At 44.7% G+C, this 20,040-nt stretch overlaps 1 protein-coding gene across 1 annotated transcript in view; it reads left to right on the top strand.

Annotated features, from left to right (window-relative positions):
• peds1a (plasmanylethanolamine desaturase 1a) overlaps positions 1-20,040 on the top strand; it is a 59,173-nt gene that overhangs the window by 21,260 nt on the left and 17,873 nt on the right. Inside the window, exons 2-3 of the mRNA XM_085281409.1 lie at positions 13,545-13,664; positions 13,807-13,898. Coding sequence (XP_085137535.1) covers positions 13,545-13,664; positions 13,807-13,898 — 212 coding nt within the window. The remainder of the gene's footprint in view (positions 1-13,544; positions 13,665-13,806; positions 13,899-20,040) is intronic.

The raw sequence follows: 20,040 nt of genomic DNA, 5'->3' as shown, positions 1-20,040 counted from the left end.
GGGTAGTGACCGAAAGAACGAGATCGCGGATACAAGCGGCAGAAATGAGCTTCCTCCGAAGGGTGGCTGGCCTCTCCCTTAGAGATAGGGTGAGAAGTTCGGTCATCGGAGGGGCTCAGAGTAGAGCAGCTGCTGCTCCACATCGAAAGGAGCCAGCTGAGGTGGTTCGGTCATCCGGGAGGGGCTCAGAGTAGAGCAGCTGCTGCTCCACATCGAAAGGAGCCAGCTGAGGTGGTTCGGGCATCTGACAAGGATGCCCCCTGGGCGCCTCCTGGGTGAGGTGTTCCAGGCATGTCCCACCGGGAGGAGGCCCCGGGGCAGACCCAGGACACGCTGGAGAGATTATATCTCTCGGCTGGCCTGGGAACGCCTTGGTATTCCCCCGGATAAGCTGGAGGAGGTGGTTGGGGAGAGGGAGGTCTGGGCCTCTTTGCTTAGGCTGCTGCCCCCGCGACCCGGCCCCGGACAAAGCGGATGAAGATGGATGGATGGATAGAAATATATGTAAAACAAAAACGATTTTCAATTTTTTTGTAGTTTATGTAATCACTATGGACTTAATGCATACATATTATTAAAATCTGGGCTGTAATGGTTGTATTGATGTATAGCAACTTGAAATGCTCCCGGTAAAATAGTCAGATGTCAGATGTCTATTCATATTAATGTACAGAATTCACCTGCTTGCTGCTACTACTGCACATTCACCCAGTGTATATACTATATGTATGTGTGTGTATATATTATATATATATATATATATATATATATATATATATATATATATATATATACATATATATATATATATATATATTAGTGCTGTCAAAATTATCGCGTTAATTGTTAAGATCAACGCGAAATGTTTAATGCATTAAAAAAATTTAACGCTGATTTTGTTTTTTTATTAATTTCCTGTAATCTAAGACCTTTAAATTCATGAGCACCTCTGGAGGAGGGGGCAACAGTGTGCTATGCTTGCGTTTGGCCTGACAGAAATGATTAGAAGAAGAAGTGACACCATGCTACTATCTAGCTAACACTAGCTAACACACGCAAGCATGGACGAGGGCGGACTTTTGGGTGGAAAGTTTCTCTTTAAGAAGTTGCCTGATGGCTTGTTGGACAAAACGAGAGTAAGATGCACAATTTGCAACGCTGAATTCAAGTACCACAGAAGCAGTTCATCACTGGCGTATCACCTGAGAGCAAAACACCCAACTGAATCCACCTCTACGGGACCTCGCCAGTCTACGCTTCAGGAGTATGGTGCTTGTGGACGAATAACAAAAAATGTGAGAGAAAAGGTAACCAATTCCTTGGTTGTTTGGATAGCTAAAAACTGCCGACCAGTTAGCATAGTAGAAGATGATGGACTGAGAGAAGTCATTCGTGCTGCATCAGGAGATGAGTGTTACAATCTGCCCTCGAGAGGAACCATTGTGTCGAGACTGCACACTTTGTATGGGGACCAGAGGGCTCAGCAGTCCAGCAAGCTTGTGCAAGTAAGGAATGTCGCTCTCACCGGAGACCACTGGACTTCGGTGAACAACGATAATTACTTAAAATATAAAGAATAAAAAAATGTAATTGGAGCCAGGCTATTAATAAAGTAATTGAGATTAATCGCAATTAATAACCGAAAATTGTGAGATTAGTTAGTTAATTTTTTTTAATCTATTGACAGCACTAATATATATATATATATATATATATATTCTTCCTTGTATAACTATGCATGTGACAAATAAAGAACCTTGAACCTTGAACCAAAAAAGGCTCTACAGCATGTAAACATATAATATACGCTCTGGCGGCCTTGGTTCTATGGTAGGTCTTAAAGGGTTAATGAACACCTGTAGCCCTCTCCGTACACTGCCCCGCTGGTTTCTGTGCACTTGTACAGGGATGTAATTAAGCTCCCTTTTACACACACTTAAAAAACAATGGCTGACTTAAAGCAGTCCTGCCTGTCTGCTTCCCGTTGTACCTTTCTATTGAACAACAGTGACGAGAGATGAAAGGCTTTTTTTAATAAACGGTAGAAGCAGCGTCCCTGCTCTTCAGTGCAGGGTCACACATCTTCTTTCACAGCCTCGGGTTTATCATTCAGGCCTGTAGATGGTTACACATTTGTCATTTCTGCACCAATGTGCACGTTTTCTATATTTTAAGTGTAACACAGTTAAAAACCAGAATTCCTAATCCTTCGATAAAGTGTACTCCCACACCAACATCAGGAACTGTCCTACATTTATCTCCCTCTCGCCTCCCTGTCCTCCATCATTTGCCCGTGCAGGTCATGAGGGGATAGGGTCTCATTTGGTTTTCTGATAATGGATATGATCTGATAACTCCCATCGAGCCAAAAGCCAGCAAAATTGTCAGTCTTCTGTGGCCTAATTACCCGCTGCGATGGCCAGCAGCTTTCTAAGACAGCGAGACTCTTCTTAGGAACCACCGTACACCCTGTGTCACCATTGGACTAATGCATAAAAGCAAATTAGTGGCTCGATGTCAAACGAGGCCCTGATTGGCTCTCTTTTATGCCTGTGCACACAAAGTATCTGGGCTCCTGTTTGTCATCGGCCTGATCACAAGGAAACACGGCGACCTCACATCCAAACATCGTATTGGAAGTTTTCACACGTAGGAAAGAGAAAAAGGTGAACACGTGGAACACCTGGATCTGTTCTTGCTCCAGTTTGTTGTGGGAGAGGGAGGAACAGATGTGCTTTGAGGTTTAGCCGGCTTAGCGTGCCGAACACTTGACCTGCTATTCTTCTTCTTCTTTCTTACAGATTGTAGGAGTCTTTGTATTGCTGCCTCGTACTGCAGCTGTTACTGTATAAACGGGTATAAATGACTCACGCTCCACATCCTTTACATACTCACTGTGTATGTATCTGACAAAGAAGCTCAGGTAAAGGCATCTTTCCTATGTGTTAGGACATTAGTATTCACAATGTGTTGCCTTCCTGCCTGCTGCCCGCCACTCATTCCCCAGACAGCGAATCAGCCGGCGTTGATTAATTTCAGCCTATTAGCACCCCTCGTTCCCCTCCCCCAGCTCCGCCCAGGTTAAATCCCCGTGCACACCCACATGCACGCTTGCAGGCAGGGGGTGCTGCTGGGTGAGCGATGGCAGAGAGGTTGCCAGGGAGCCAGTTGTTGTCAGAATGATATTAATGAGTGCACCGCTCTGGCCCTGTGTGTGTGTGTGTGTGTGTGTGTGTGTGTGTGTGTGTGTGTGTGTGTGTGTGTGTGTGTGTGTGTGTGTGTGTGTGTGTGTTTACGTGCCTTTAATTTGGGTGTTGTTGTGCCCAGTAAAGGCAGGTCGAGTATGTGTGTTCTTATTGAGAGAGAGGTTTGTGTTTGCTGAGGGTGTGTGAGTGTTCAAACACGCTAACATATGTCCATACATGCTCGTAAAGCCTGTTTGTGTGTCTGTAGCTGTGTGCGATATCCAGCAATGCCATGGCCTGAGGGACGAGGGCTTGTGTGTGTGTGTGTGTGTGTGTGTGCACGCGCTCTGTGGAGGCCTGTCCTAGTTTCCTTCCCCTCACCAGGGAGCTGGAGGATCCAAGGACTGACGCACATCACCTGACAGCCGCCCCACTGCTCCACGGCCCTGCACTGTGGGTGTGTGTGTGTGAAGGAGATGGAGTGTCTGAATGTGTGTATGTGTCAGATGATTGTGTGTGTGATAGAAAGAGATGTGAAAATGTGTTAGGAAATCCATCAGTTTGAGCGTCATGGTACGTCTGTTAGTGTGTGTCTTTGCCTGTGTGCATGCAGACAGTCAGAGAGATGGAGAGAGTGAATTTTGGTGTAGTGATCCCTTGAGGTGTGTGTGTGTGTGTGTGTGTGTGTGTGTGTGTGTGTGTGTGTGTGTGTGTGTGCGCGCGCGCCTTTGGGATAGAGTTTAGAAAATGGTGTCAGACGAAGCTTGGAGACAACAGAGCTAAATGTGGTCCACTTAACCTTCGTATGGACTGTGTGTCTATGATGTAAACACACTGGACCTGCGTCACATGTTCGCAGTATCGTAGTCTTTGTACCATCGATGTGTCCACGGGCCTGGTGCTCACACGTGATGCTTTTCTCAAGAAGAATTTGCAGCATTTCCACCGACACAGACGAACATTTGGAGATTAGTTTTTGTGCTGCAAAGTTGGAGCTTAAAAACTTCACCAGGATCTCTGCGCGAAACATTTTCTACTCTCTTCGTCACTTATTCTCTTCTTATATTTCAGTGGTTTCAATGGTTCTGTGAAAGTTCATATTATGTTTAATACTGGGTATTAAACCTCCTGCAGATAAAGCGACTCCACTCCTCCGTCTCAGACTGCATCTGCTGGTAGATCTTTGTTTTGCTTTGATGACCTGCTGAGAGCTGCAGGTCTCGGATATCTTGCCAAAAAATCATGTTGCATAACATAAATGTGAAGAAATCAGGCCTTTAGCTATTGTCCTGTTATCCTGTGAATGAAATTCATGTATCTGCATCTGTTCTTGTGATGAGCAGAACAGGTTCACCTGGTACACCTTACATTTTTAGCACCACCCAGGGTCAGGCCACCTTTAGAAATGCTCTGTAGTGATTGGATGTGTGAGTGCTGTCTGCGAGGAATCATCTGTGTGAAGTAGAGCTGGGCGATATGGCCCAAAATATTTTTCCCGATATGTATTTGAAAATTTGCAATAACGATATAACTGACGATATAAGTGATGCGAGACAAAATACAAAATGCAACTCCACCACTTTACTAGCGCAAAAAAACATCCATTTATTTTCACTTAAACAAGCAGCTGTTTTTTTATGTGCATTAAAGCTATATAAACATTTAACAGTGCAAATGCAAATTCCTTGCTGAAAGTTTAACCAAAAGGCATTTGCAGTAGAAATGTGCTGACATATCCTGAGCATAACCATGTATAATATCCACTGGAGGTAAAAAGAGGAGCTTTGCAACATTAAACTGCAGTGTGCCAAATAAAAAAGTCAAATACGTATTTTTCGGACCATAAGCTGCTCGGGACTATAAGGCACATTAAGCGAAACAGAGCAGTCAGATAAATCAAACTTTATTCAACTCATTCTTCTTGCTTCCTCCTAGAGCTGGGCGATATGAGATTTTTTCATATCACGATATGTTTTTTTCATTTCAGGCGATAACGATATCTATCACGATATGAGCCAAATAACTATATTTGTAAGATTTAAATGTGCCGTTGCTCACAAGTAAAATGTGAAATAATCAGCAGCTTGTTTTTATTTAAATATTTATTTCCCATAATAAGTTCAACAGGGTAGATGTACTTAAGGAACATGAGACTTTTTCAGATAAATAAAGGCAAATATTGCAAACTACACAAAAGGCAGCCGCTAAAGCGTTTAAGTTTCAAAATAGAACAAACGAAACAGACTAAATTGTCAGTTCCACTTAGAAACAAAATATTAATTCTAAAAATAAATCTTAGTTTGTTTTACAGAAGAACAGACAAAACTGACTAACTTTTGTCAATATCAAATAAACTGAGAACTAAAAGGAAATTCTCAATCTCTCCTTGTTGTATAGCTTAGCTTTTCAAACAGTTTTAACAGTTACTTTAGTCTGACAAAAGCCGAATGACGAATTAGCGCTTCCAGTCAGAGACTGAGGCTACGTCCACACGTACACGGGTATTTTTGAAAACGGAGATTTTCAGTTTTCGTTTTAAAAAATAATCCCGTCCACACATAAAGGCAGAAATGAAGGAAAACGCTGCTATGAACATGCCAAAGCAGCAGGTGGCGCTAGATTCCTAACCGTGCAGAAATGTTGGCCAATCAGAAGTCTAGAAGCCTCGGTGGGAAAAAGTAAACAAAGCTGGGGCATAGAAGCAGAACCGAGTCGTATGTGTGGAGGGACAGTAACTGTGTGTATATGTAAGCATTTAAACACTGCAGAGAGTAGAATTAACAGTATTGTAGAAATTCATTTCACCGAAACAATAACGTGGCGCACAGTGTGACGCATGCACCAGTTTATTGTATTTCCAGACTTGCTTTCGGCACAATTTACAGTGCACGCTACTCTGTTTTTTGTCAGACTTGAAATAGCCGAAATACCTTCACACTACGGAACTTCTATGGCTCTTCCGTTCGACAATCTCTCCGGCATTGGAACCATCATCTGTTTTCTCTTCGGTCACGCTCGGTTGATTTTTCTAGTCGGCACACTCATTTCCTCCATTACCCGCTGGCTGCTTCCCAAACAAACACACGTGCGGCTTGGCACTTGTGCTGTAAGTTACAAGTCACGCGACGTGACGCTGCGGCTGTGATTGGTTCGGCTCTGCGCTACTTAATTTGGATTGGCTGACCTTTTTTTTTTTTTTTTTTTTTTTTGAGGACGAGCGGCGAGGTCTATCGCGATAGCTTAATTTCTCTATCGAGTAAAAGTTATATCGCGATACATATCGTTATCGTTCTATCGCCCAGCTCTACTTCCTCCACTTCAATATTATTGAATATTGATTCATGAATGCTGTATTCTATCACAGCTGCTCTATTCCCATGTTGTTGCAGTGTATTAATGACTAACCTCGTACTGTGGATGGATTATCTCAGTTGTTCTCCTGACTGAAGTTTGGTCCGTTTACAGCATCCTGCCATCGATTACATTTGTCTCTAACCATGAGGAACCTTCACGTTAACTTTTATCCAGTGGAAAAAAGTTGGCGTTCATCCTCCAGCTTCACTGTGTTTATGCTAACATAGCTGTGTAGCTAGCGATCACGTAGCACATCATTATATACCAGCTAGCCCAACTTCAGTAACCCTACAAACGTCACTGCTGTTTAGTTTTCTGTCTTCATTTATGCTGGAAGTGACAGCAGAGCTGTACGTTTGAATTTTTTCAGAAATCTCTTAGTCAGAACATGCTATATCATGTTTAGGTAACTAGTGACACTAGTGAGCTAACTTCCTGCTAACTTCTAACTCTGTTAAATGTAATAAATCCTGTTTTCATGGACGCCTGGATGTTAAACTTAACTGTTACACCTGGTAAAGCAGCAACGCTGATGATTTTATTAAAGATGAAAGAATTTAGACAGTTTTTAACTCTCAGTGATGCTGCAGTGTTCGTTGACTTTGAGACATGAAGCGGACGGAGTTTAGGACCCAGATTACTCCCAGATTTATGAGCATCTTAGTCCGACAAATACGACAATAATGACGGCCGCTTGCATGTTCGACAAAAAAATTTGCTTTGGTGTGTATCTGACGGACGAAAGCTAAACCAGTGTCACACCACTGAAGTGGCACCATTTTTACAAACCAATTCTGGTTCATCCGTTTCACTCAACGATCCGGTTTCCCCCATCCCATTCTCCATTTCCGCCATGCTTTTTCGGCCATGTGCGTATGAAAACAAAGGCACTGCACATGCGTGTTTTACCCATATTCTATCGCAATTTTTTTTTTCTTTTGGATCTTTAGCCATCAGAATTGTTGTCTTAAGGCCAAGAAAGATGCCAAGCGGATTTATTTTACCAAGTGGATCATCATGGCCTTGCCATATTGGCCCATTGGATTGACCTTTATTATAATTATGAATTTATTTTATTTTCAGTTGCTACAAACGGGACAGACATGACTGGGGGATAGGACAGGGAGAAAGAATGAAAGAAAGAGAGGGAGAGAAAGAAAACCAAAGGGGAGAAGAGACAGTGAGAAGGGGGAGAAGAAAGAAAGAAAAACACCTGGGTCACCTGTATGGAGAAAAAAAACAGAAGAGAAAGCAAACAACAAAGAGCAACATAATAAAAAAAAAAGCACCATCACAATAAACTAGCTAGCAGTAGATATCAATAGATACTAAATAATAAACGATATTGTGCAGCACATAAGATAGACAGCACACAATGTGCTTTGAGGCAGCAGCCAAGAAAGCTGTAGTCCGCGTCTGTGAACACCTGTGTGCATACCTGTGTGTACACCTGTGTGCATACCTGTGTGTACACCTGTGTGCATACCTGTGTGGATCAGCATGCTTGTATTCCAAAGGTTTCTCCATGTAACGATCTGCTAGGGAGTGTGGGGAGCCACAGCCCCGTCCTCCAGGGTATGAAGCAGGTATGGAGGAGATATTTTATTTTCTTATCATTGCCTAACACAATAAGAAAATAAATACCGCCATATCATACGTGAATGGTATGATATGGTGTGTGTGAATAAGACCAGAAAGATGGCGATCAACTCCAGAAAGAAGAGGATGGCGACACGACCTATGTCTGTCCTCAGACAGGAAGGTGATGTCGTGTCTGGGCCCAATGCTTGGATGTGCCCATCGAGAACTGAGAGACCGAAAAGGAACGAACAAGCTCTGATTTTTGAGGAAGCTGAGATCCTTCAGTGAGTTCTGCAAAATGTTGACAGGTTTTCTGTCACTGAGTTGTGGAAACTACGATGTACTCTGCTGTGATGTGCTGGGGAAGCAGCGTTGGAGCGGTGACACCAGCCGATACTTGGCATGAGCCATCAAGATTTAATTATATGTTTATATTATCCACTACTAAAGAAAATACACACAGTCACAGCAAGACTTCAGACACAAAACCCCGAGGCTTTCATTATTATATCTGGAGACTTTAACCATGCCACACTGGACTCTACTCTGGCTGCTTTTCACCAGTTTGTGAATTGTCCCACAAGGAGCAACAGGACAATTGACCTACTGTATGCTAATGTGAGAGATGCATACAGAGCCACCCCCCTCCCCCCACTAGGGAAGTCAGACCACAACCTGGTTTACCTACAGCCACAATACACACCCCTCGTCCAAAGGCAGCCTGTCACAACGCGCTCCATCCGGAGATGGACCCCAGAAAAGGAGGATGCTCTGAGAGACTGCTATGACACCACAGACTGGGATGTGCTCCTGAGCCCACATGGTGAGGACATAGAGGGGGCGACACACTGTCTTACAGACTACCTCAACTTTTGTGTGGACACGGTCGCCCCTGCTAAGACGGTACGGTGTTATCCTAATAACAAACCGTGGGTAACACAGGAAGTCAAAGCTGTCCTCAACATGAAGAAGAAGGCTTTCAGGAGCAAAGTGAAGGAGGAGATGAAGGCAGCACAGCGGGAGGTGAAACGCTGCCTGAGGGAAGCAAAGGACACCTACAGGAGGAAGGTGGAGCAGAAGTTGGAGAGGAACAACATGAGGGAGGTCTGGAATGGTGTGAAAACCATCACAGGCCACAACACCAAGAAAAGCACAGTGGGGGGGGACTGTGGAGAAGGCAAACGAACTCAACAACTTCTTCAACAGGTTTGACCAGCCCACAACCCCCCCACCCTCACCTTCACTACAGAGTCCTCTCCCCACTCTCCTACCTCCCTCGCTTCCCCCCCTTCCTGACACCATGACACCCCCCTCCTCCAATCCCTCTCTCAGCAGCAAGACATCTCCCCCCCTCCCCTCCTCCCAAACATCTCCCAGTGTCACAGTGGATCAGGTCAGGAGGCAACTGAGGAAGCTTCGCCCCAGAAAGGCAGCAGGCCCAGACAAGGTGTGTCCTAGGATGCTAAAGGCGTGTGCTGCTGAACTTGGGGAGCCGCTACAACGAGTCTTCAACCTCAGTCTGCGACTGGGGAGAGTGCCCGCCCTATGGAAGACATCCTGCATCGTCCCGGTCCCCAAAAAGAACCGGCCCAATGAGCTGAATGACTTCCAACCGGTGGCACTGACGTCACATCTTATGAAGACTCTAGAGCGGCTCTTCCTCAACCTCCTCCGACCACAGGTACAACATGCCCAGGACCCACTACAGTTTGCATACAAGGCGGGTGTCGGAGTGGAGGATGCCATCCTGTACCTCCTACACAGAGCCCACTCACACCTGGATGGGGGAAAAGGCACGGTCAGGATCCTGTTTCTTGACTTTTCCAGTGCCTTTAATACCATCCGGCCCTGTATGCTTCAGGAAAAACTGAACAGGATGGAGGTGGACCCCTGCCTGGTGGCTTGGATCTCCGACTACCTCACCGACAGACCACAGTACGTCAGGCTGAAGGACATCACGTCTGACACTGTGGTCAGCAGCACAGGAGCACCACAGGGAACTGTGCTGTCCCCTCTTCTCTTCACCCTGTACACCTCTGACTTCTGCTACAACTCTGAATTATGCCACATTCAGAAGTTTGCAGATGACACAGCCATCATGGGGTGTATCTGGGATGATCAGGAAGAGGAGTACAGAAGTCTGGTGAGGAACTTTGTCGCATGGAGTCACACAAACCACCTGCAACTCAACACCTCAAAGACTAAGGAACTGGTTGTGGACTTCGGGAGGTCTAGAGCAGGTCCACTGCCGGTTCAGATAGAGGGGGAGGAGGTGGAGGTGGTCAACAAGTACAAGTACCTCGGGCTGTGGGTGGACAATAAACTGGACTGGTCATGCAACACAGAGCACCTGTATAAAAAAGCCCAAAGCCGACTGTACTTCCTCAGGAGGCTGAGGTCTTTTAACATCTGCAGGAAGCTCCTGAGGATGTTTTACCAGTCGGTGGTTGCTGGAGTACTTTTCTATGCTGTGGTGTGCTGGGGGAGCAGCACAGCAAAGAAGGACTCATCCAGGCTGGAGAAACTGATCAGGAAGGCTAGCTCTGTGGTCGGCATGAAGCTGGACACTCTGGTGACAGTGGCAGAGAAAAGGACATTAAAGAAACTGATGGACATTATGGACAATGCTGGGCATCCTCTGCACACGGCCATAAACAATCAGAAGAGTCTGTTCAGTGACAGGTTGCTTCTCCCAAAGACAAGAACTAACAGACTTAAAAACTCCTTTGTCCCACACGCCATCAGACTGTTTAACTCCTCTCTGGAGGGGAGAGGGAGGGGAGACAGGAGGACAAAGGAGGGGGGAACAACTAAGCTGTAGTGCCTCTTCACCTCACTGTGCAATACCTTTTGTGCAATACTTTTTGTAAATAGTCAACAGTGCAATAGACTCAATACTTGAAATGTGCAATTCACTTGTATTTTTATTTTTTATTCCTATTTATTCTATTTATCCCCTTTGTATATTTTATTTATATTTGTCTCTGTATTTATATATATGTGTGTGTGTGTGTGTGTGTGTGTATATATAACAATTCTGTAACTGTAACTTCGGTCGTTGCTGTGCTTTTTTTGGAAATCAAATTTCCCAGAGGAACCCACCCGAGGGATTAATAAAGTTCTATCTTATCTTATCTTACTAAGAAACAATTAAAGGAACACTTTGAAAACACATCAGATGTCAGAGGGTCCTGCTGATCTCTGTGCTGATATGGACGGTGTTAGAAACTGGAGCATGCAGCGTCACTTACAGGAAAACGATCAACCTTCTGCACAAAGGGCTGAATTCAAAGGAACCCCCAAATCAACGTAAAGTAACGCAGCATAATGTTGCACCTCAACATGGTCCTCAGTAGTTCGTACGGCCCCGTGTGCTTCTGTGTGTGCCGATGTTGGGCCATGCTCCTGATGAGACCATAGATCTGACATCGAAGCATCATTCCCAGAGGGGATCTACCGGATTTGGGTCAGACGAACACCGGGGCCAGTCGGCGTTATCAGGAACTGATCGCACTGTCTCGCCACATGAGGCCGGCGTTGTTGTGCACTCGGAGGAACCAGCAGCCACTGCACCAACGTAATGTTTGACAGTAGTTTAGGGATTTCATCCTGATACTTGACAGTAATCAGGATGCTGTTGTTCCTCAGTGAGTATGCTCAGTGCCTCCCCTACACCGTCACTGACCACATGCTGAACGAGGTTACGGGCATCCCCCACGCCTTATCAAGACCCATGTTTGCCACATGTGCTGGTGGCGGACCTGCCTGTTCTGGTATTACAGCAGCCAGGCTCCATGGCGCTGCACAGTGAACACAGGGCTCACTAGAGGATTTTGGGCTCATGAAGTCTTCTTTCTGATTGGTTGGTCAGAGACATTCACACCTGCTAGAAGTCCTTCTGTCAGGCTCTGGCAGTTCCTCCTGCTGTTCCTCCTTGGACAGAGGAGCAGATGTCCACTCTACTGATGGATCTTCTACAGTAACTGCCTTTCTCCTGGAATTTCCTCCATGCTCTCGAGACTGTGCCGGGAGATACAGCAAACCTTCTGCCAGTGGCATGTATGACTGAGCCATCTTGGAGCAGTTGGACAACATTTGCAGCCTTTGGAGGGTCCAGGTATCATGATACCAGCAGTGACCCTGACTCCTGTAAGAGCAGTCAGAGAAGATGACGAGGGGTAAAGTGATGTCACTGTAAAACCTCTTTGGAGGTTCCCCACCAATATCCTCGAAGTTTAACTGATTTGATGCTGAACTCTGGTTAAAATGTATTCCTTTGACTTTTGTTTTTCAGCAGTACATTAAATATAATCTGTACAGACTTCCTGTTAAAGATGATTGTTTGAATCAAGCAGAGTATGTGGTTATCAGCGCACCAAACGACTCGTTCACAGCTGAAAGTTTTTCAAAACAATTTTCAACAACCAGCAAAGTCAAAGTCATTTAGAAGTTTCTACCATCTGCTTCTTTACAACTTTGATGGCGTCTATTTTTAGAAGGTGAAGGGTCACGTTTGACGATTCGTGAAATATCCATAATCACATATTCTAAATCTCGGGTGACCGCTTCAGTCCATATGAGAGGCTGATAGCATATTCATACTCAGGTCTACAGGCCTGTGTGCTTTATTAGAAAAAACTGTCATGAATATCTTATAGGCTCCTAATGCTGTGTGATACATTAGGATCTGGACACATTAAAGTTTTAAAGGCACATTAGATTGGCAATGACAGAAGGATTAGGAGAACGGCGTGGGGGGCGTGGCTGTAAAAGAAGAAGAAAGTGAGTTAAAAACATTACAGCGGTGGTTTATATTTGTGGCTTTATTTACTGAACGATGTCACGTTTCCTGCTTGAGCTGGCAGGTCACGCGAGCAAGGACCGCGAAGAAGGAAGCAAGGCGCCATTCAGAAGACCGCAAGTTTGTGGGAGACGCTTCTCGCTCACGTCGCGCGCTCTATGCTGCGCGCTCTATGCTGCGCGCTCTTTTTCAATAATATATTATCTCTGATCTTCAGTGCTGTTGGCTGGAGGCTTTCTCCCTTCTAATATTGCTGAATTGCAATAGAGTACTTTTAGTTAGTCCCTGTTCTTCCTCTTTAGTTGATACTGCTGACCTATGAGGTCTACCTCCCACCTGAAACAGCCCTTGTGTGTGTGCTGCTCGGTGCTGCGTCCGTGTCAGTGTTTCACATATGAGAGGTCATGACCCCGCAGCCTGGAGTACACTTGTCTTCATCTGATTACATATTAACAGCCTGGACACACGGGCGTGGTCGTTGTGGGCGACGGGTCCTTTGACCCTCGGTAAAAAGCGACGCGTTCTCCCAGCGGACACCCCCCCTTCATTAATACAGACACCCACTGTCTGTCTGTATTTGCCTGTCGGCCCAGCAGTGTCAGGTGTTTCTGTGTCGTCCTCAGGTAAACGGCTCCAGGAGTGGGTGTGTGTGATCCTGTGCCTCTTTCTTTTCATCATCAACTTCTCTTTCCTCCTCCTGCACTTCTCCACCGTTCACATCTACAAGATCGTCCTCGGCATCGGTAAGCTGACACTCACACGAAGTCACTAAACTGTGATGGCTGGGATTTTGTATGTAAATGCTAATAATCATTTTCATGAGTTCATGTACACCTCTAATCAAGTTTTTGTAATTCTCTGTCCACGCCTGCATTTATGTAACAGTCCTCGGAATAGTGACGGCAGATTTTGCATCGGGGATTGTGCACTGGGGAGCAGATACCTGGGGGTCGGTGGACATCCCTGTTATTGGGAAGGTACGCACGCACGCACGCACGCACGCACGCACGCACGCACGCACGCACGCACGCAGGCAGGCAGGCAGGCAGGCAGGCTGTATCAAACACCTTTGAATAATTTCACATCAAATCAAGTTCATTTTCCTGCCAACCGAACTCTGAATCAGGTGTGCAGCAGTCTCACTAGTGTCGGTTCTGCTTTGCCTCTGTCAGACAGGCGGGTCGCTGACCAGCTGGTAACCACTGGTCACCTGGAAAGTGTGTAATCACTGACTAGTTGTTGCTGGCTGTCTCTGTGAAATCAATTGGTAAAGCTCCATTTCTGCAGGCCTACAGGCTGGTCAGAGAGACTGGTTGCACTGGAAAGCTCCTGGTCATTGATTTGGTTTGTCTGCAGACATTTACAACCAACTCCCCAAACGTCTGAGACCCTTTTAAACCCCTCGTAGTTCAACCCAAGCAATCACTGCAATGGTTTTGATACAGCAGCTGCTTTGTCACCAACTTTGGCTTCTTAAGTTTCTTCAGTCAAGGTAAGTTTAGCAGATCACATGGTTCATTCGATTGCTTCTGAGTGTTATGCAAACATTTTCCCTTCATCATTCTTTTTTCCCTCAACATAGAAGGACAAAGTCAAACTGTTCATCTTACAGCCGACTGTTTACTTTTTCCAAGCTTGGTTGTTAAATCTCTCTTATTTTGAGCTCCGCACTTTAAACAGAGAAGGAAGATTAATGTCTGCTCTTCAAAAGAAATACAAGTCGTATGTCCCAAACACCAAAATATTCTAGTAGTAGCAGCAGCAGTAGTATTACTAGTAGTGACATATATTTTTGTATCTTTAGTGACCTTTCAGAACACAAAGGTCAAATGGCCCAGTGTCAGGTTATTTGGGCCTACTGTCAGAAATACCTGTATCAGCGCCACCTGTGCACACTTTTGGAAACAAGTTTTGGCATTTTTAATATTTATTTTTTCATTAATCGAGAAGTACCACACAGTTACAGTTCTTATTAGTGGACAGTCCACCTAGCTCTGTCCTTCGCCTGTTCCCCCGCTGGCTGACTCCCTGCTGTGAGTCCACAGTCTCATCGTGCTTCTTGTACAGTCTTGGTGACTGCAGGCGGGTGACTGCAGGCGGGTGACTGCAGCGGGTGACTGCAGGCGGGTGACTGCAGTGCTTTTCCTGCACTTTAAATGCACTCTGAGCTGGAAGGCCACTGCAGCTGATACCTGCAGCAGGTGGAGAATGGGTTCATGTCCTGCTGACTGAACTGGAGCGTCTGTGGGATGAGAGCGGCACTGACGAGGCAGCTGATGTCATTTTCATTTATTTTATTTGTTTGTCAGAAAGCGCCTGGTATTTGAAATGAGTGCAGAAGAGCACCTTTATAAATGATAGTATTTTAAAAAAGCCTTTTTTAAAAACACGTCCATCCTCAGATCCATTATTTTTGCATCGTTCTTGCTTTGGTACAGTTTTCCTGAATAATCCCAGCGAGCCAGATGGGACGGGTTTCTTTGGTTTTTACAGTTGGAGGTTTTGTTAAAAGTTGGTGTCTTCGCTTTCCTGGGACTGCATCACCGTGGTAGCAGTCGCCCCCGTCCCCACAGCTTTGCACTTCCGTAGTGATCTGAAGCTAAATGTCAGTGTAACACAAAGCGATTTCCCTGTAGGCAGTAATGTCCACTGCACTCACACACGCGCACACACGGGGTCACATGTGAACAGTCTCACCTTGAATATTGACGACCTTTCAGCGCACAGTGCACATACAGTATGCACATATTTATGTGGCTGCGTTACAGTAATCCACACACTCCTCTCAGCCAATTAGAGTAAAGGTTATCCTCATTTCATCCAATTAAAATCAGTATGATCCGGTGCAGCATGCAGATTGGTTCATGTGAACTTTGATTAATGGCGTGTGAATTTAGTGAGTGGAAGTGTGGGAGCGTTTCATCTACTGTTCCTTGTATTTATGAATTATTCATATATAAATAATGTGTGAAAAATGGAAGCTGATGTGTGAAGCATCCCTGTAAGAACCGTAGGCATTAATCACACTGTCCCACATGTTATCACTACATCATTAATAATAATTTGATATTGTTCACACTTTGATTGCAGTTCACACCATTTGTTACTTTGACTGAAAAACTGCAAACATATGCAAATGTGTTTTATTTACAAATACTTATTATCATAGTTAAATATGACCGCAAACACCAGAATCACCTTAACACCTGTAATGCAATTTGTAGTATTTTTGTAGTACAAGACAGTATTTGCTGTACTTGACTGATATTATAACGACTTAGAGATTCTAATGTGATTCAAACAACATTATATAAACACGTCTCCAGCGTGATGCATGCATGTCATTCATTGTTTCCTCGTTGTCTTTCTGAGCTTTGTGTTAAACATGATGACACGTGCAGGCTGTCACACCTCATCACTACAGTGCTGCATTTGTAGACTGTTGTGTTGCAGCTCCTTATTTTTGCATGGTTGGCTACCAGCTCGTGAGTGTAACAGCTTGGAGGCTGGCTGTGTAGAGCGCTGTCGTCTATCAGTGCAGTGCACGCGAAGGAATGAATGATGTTTGTTTTAAATTCATTTAAAATAATCCCGTGTCTGCTTTTATTCTTTATACATACAAGGTGATTATGTATTTAAACATAAATACAGATGTTTGGCTCCAACCTTAAAACCACGAACAGGTACAGATGTTGTTATGTAGTTACATGCAGTACATGCAGTACTCATTCAAATGTAACGTGTAAAATGAAAGGATGTATACATGACTGTAGTTATTGCACAAACACACCAGGAAAAAAAACATGAATTGATTAATTAGCATTGTTGTTGTGTGTGAATCAAATATGTCTCTGCTCAGCAGCCTGCTGGATTCCGGCTTGAGATTACTGCCAGTACTTCAGTGTAATCTGATTAGCTGCAGCACCGACAGTCTTGACTTCGATGTGAGGATTTCTAATGGTTCGTGTAATTTGGGCTGTACCTAATGTATGTCTCTATTTTTAGATGCTACCTTAATAATATTTATTTGATATGTGCACTGTACTATCAGATGATGCTGAACAGTAATTTTAGGATCCCTGTGTTACTTGTTGTGTTTGCAGAAGGTATTATTTGGTGTGATGTTTATTTCTAATGTGGCATTTATTGAGGTTTGGGGTAGTTACTGGGACCAAAGGCACAGCAGCAGTCACAGATTTGCATGGTGTGTTGGACACTGTAGGAGACCTCTAATAAAGACTTTAACTGGCAGAGAAGAATGGACCTTTACAGAGAACAGAGGGCTGACAATAGTCTGCTGGAAATAAAGCGTCCACCTCTGCTGCATTTGTGAGGCTGAGAATAAAGCCGGCCCGTGCTCCCGGTTAGCGTTAGTTTGAATATCAAACACGAGCGTGATTCAGAACACCTGAGGCTAATGGCGGCCGTATTAGAGCGTTAGAAGTTGGCGCTGTCCTTTATTTTTGCCTTCTGTTATTTTATTCTGTTTTTGCTGATGTATGTCCAGTTTCCTGTCGCCTCTACCTGTGATGACCTGTGTAAACATGTGTTGTCTGTACTTTATGTACCGCTGATCTCCAAGCTGTTCAACGTGTCTCGTCTCAGACCGGCTCCCACTGAAGGTCATCGAATTCATCCCACACGTCTCATGTCACACCTTATATTTCAGACTGTGGGTCGTGTTTTTGTGTCACTGCTGCTCTCCTGCTGATGTTGAAAGTGTGGTAGCTGCCTGATTTAAACAGTTATCATTCATCTGCACACACACGCTTTTATTTGGACTTGTGTAGCTTTAGATTTTTAGACCCAGTAAAGTAAACGTCTGTGGGTGGGAGCAGCTGAAGAAGACGTTTTTCTTTAAAACAGGTGGTTTGATTAAAGACTTTATTCAAATCAAGGCTTTTATGGCAGTTACAGTAACAAGCACTGCTGTTGGGTGCTAGAATTAGTCTGTGTGTCATTAGTGAAACATGGGGCTTCGTGTGTTTAGCTACAAAGTAACAACAGTCGTCAGTTAAGGAATGCGTCAAAGTAAGGAAGCTAGTGGAGTCAGTCAGCCGCTGTCCTCATGGAAACGTAACCCGCCAGTACCCGCTGTACTCTGGAGTACATGCATCATATCAGCATTTGGCTTAAAAGAAAAAGAAAATCTGGAGTACAAACTTGTGTACGAACACATTCAGAGAGCGCATTATGATGCATGCTTCTGTCCACATCACAGTTGGAATATGTTGTTGTTCAGACAAAATAGGGCGAGAATTATTGCACAAAGTACACTGCGAGGTTGTTGCTCTCCAGGAGAAATTGTGTAACACCAATTTGTTCTTTCTGTGAGTCTACAGAAAGCCTTTTCTCTACTCAGCAGTGCTAAAATTGCAACACTAGTTTAAGAAGTGCTCGACAATTTCCCTGTAGCGTTTCCACATTTCCTTTAGGAGGCTTTTTGTCGTCATCGTGTCGTTGAGCTTTAATTGACTCAACAAGGATTTAGCAGTCCTCTAATGACACCACTTTGAGGACAAAGTCACGCTCATTAGTTCCCAATGATGCTCGATTCACACGGAAATTTGCCAGATGTGCTTACAGTTTTGGGATATATGTTTTAAGATCCTTTCTCCCCATCTAGTTCACTTGTGCAGTCATATTTTAAAAGCATCGCTACTTCTGTCCTTGTGTCGTTAACGAACAAATCTCTTTCAAGGCAACTCTCCAGTGAGGCTGATTGGAGCATTGAAAGAGAGTTAATTGAATGATGTAAGTCGGTTCTTATTTAAAGGACAGAAGGAGGAAAAAAGAGTGCGATATTAAAGGATGGTAAGGTTGGGCCCAAAAAAGAGAGAAACTAATAAAAAATACAGCAGACGAGGTTGGAAGGACAAAAAAAGAAGGGGGTGGAAGGGCGTGTCCGTCCAAGCAGTGGGACAGCGGTGGTTGCTGGGGCGATGGGCGATGTGAGCTGGTGATTAACGGATGTCGTGCAAGGCAGGCCGTTAAACGGTGTGGGATTAGAGGACACGCAGCGACCGGTGGCCCGCCGTTAACTGGGAGCGCCCGTGCCGCCCCTCTCGGCACGACCTCTGCGGCTTAGCCGGCCTTTCATCTAGCTGAGGGCTGCGGTGAGAGGAGGGGGACGATGGAGGAGGGGGAAGCAGCGGTAGAGAAGGGAGCTGGGCCCGTAATTGTGAGGATATCAACAGATAGTTTCAGCGTTTGCAGTGGCACCTACCGACGATGTCTGCTGATAGGCGTGTGCGATTGTTTCGAGCGGCTAACCCGACAATAATGAGTTTTCACGCTGATGTTTCGACGGCTGCACACAAACACGCACTCGGATAAATGCGCACTGTGCACAAACACATGCAAACCTTCCTCTTTTTGCTTTTTCCACACAGAGAAATAAATTACCTTTATCCTCTGTGTGCATGTGGGTGTGTTTCTTTCTGTCCTTTTTTGTGCTTCTGAGATTCAGATTCAGTCTTTCATTTGAGACCCCCATGCTCTCACAGACGGGTGTCTGCCTCTGCACAGTGCTGCTGGGGTTTGCTGGGTGTGTGTGTCTGTGTGTGTGTCTGTGTGTGTTCTAAAGCACACATTTTTGAATTGGTGGGGTGTCCATGGGTCATTTATGTGTATGAGTGTGTTTGCACAAGTTGACTGCTGTTCTGTGGTTTATTAGGATGCTGGATATGAGCTTTGGGGTTGCACAGGGTGCTCAGCACCACTAAGTGTGTGAGTGTGTGTGTGTGTGTGTGTATTTGATCTGCATTGGCGTAAAGAGGATAAACATGGTTTTGTGTTGTGGTTTAAAGTGAATTTAAATTCATTAGAGGAACCCAACGATGACTTTCAGCCTGTATGTGCATGTAACTGTAGCCCCTTTATTTAGCACAGACTAGATCGGCTGTTCACCCTGTTCCATTCATTTAGAATAGAATAGAATAGAATTCAACTTTATTGTCATTGCACATGCACAGGTACAGGGCAACGAAATGCAGTTTGCATCCATCCAGAAGTGCTTTAGTGATATAGATATATTACAATATATATTAGCAATAATATAGATATGTGAGTATACTACAGAAATGGGTCTATTATGGTATGTTATAATGTACACGGTAT

Source organism: Mchenga conophoros, linkage group LG7, assembly GCF_057382185.1.
Source record: "Mchenga conophoros isolate Kocher_MC1m ecotype Shallow Benthic linkage group LG7, M_conophoros_male_GT1.1, whole genome shotgun sequence".
Taxonomy (NCBI): domain Eukaryota; kingdom Metazoa; phylum Chordata; class Actinopteri; order Cichliformes; family Cichlidae; genus Mchenga; species Mchenga conophoros.
The sequence above is the reverse complement of the archived record's forward strand: the minus strand, read 5'-3'. Positions and strand labels throughout refer to the sequence as shown.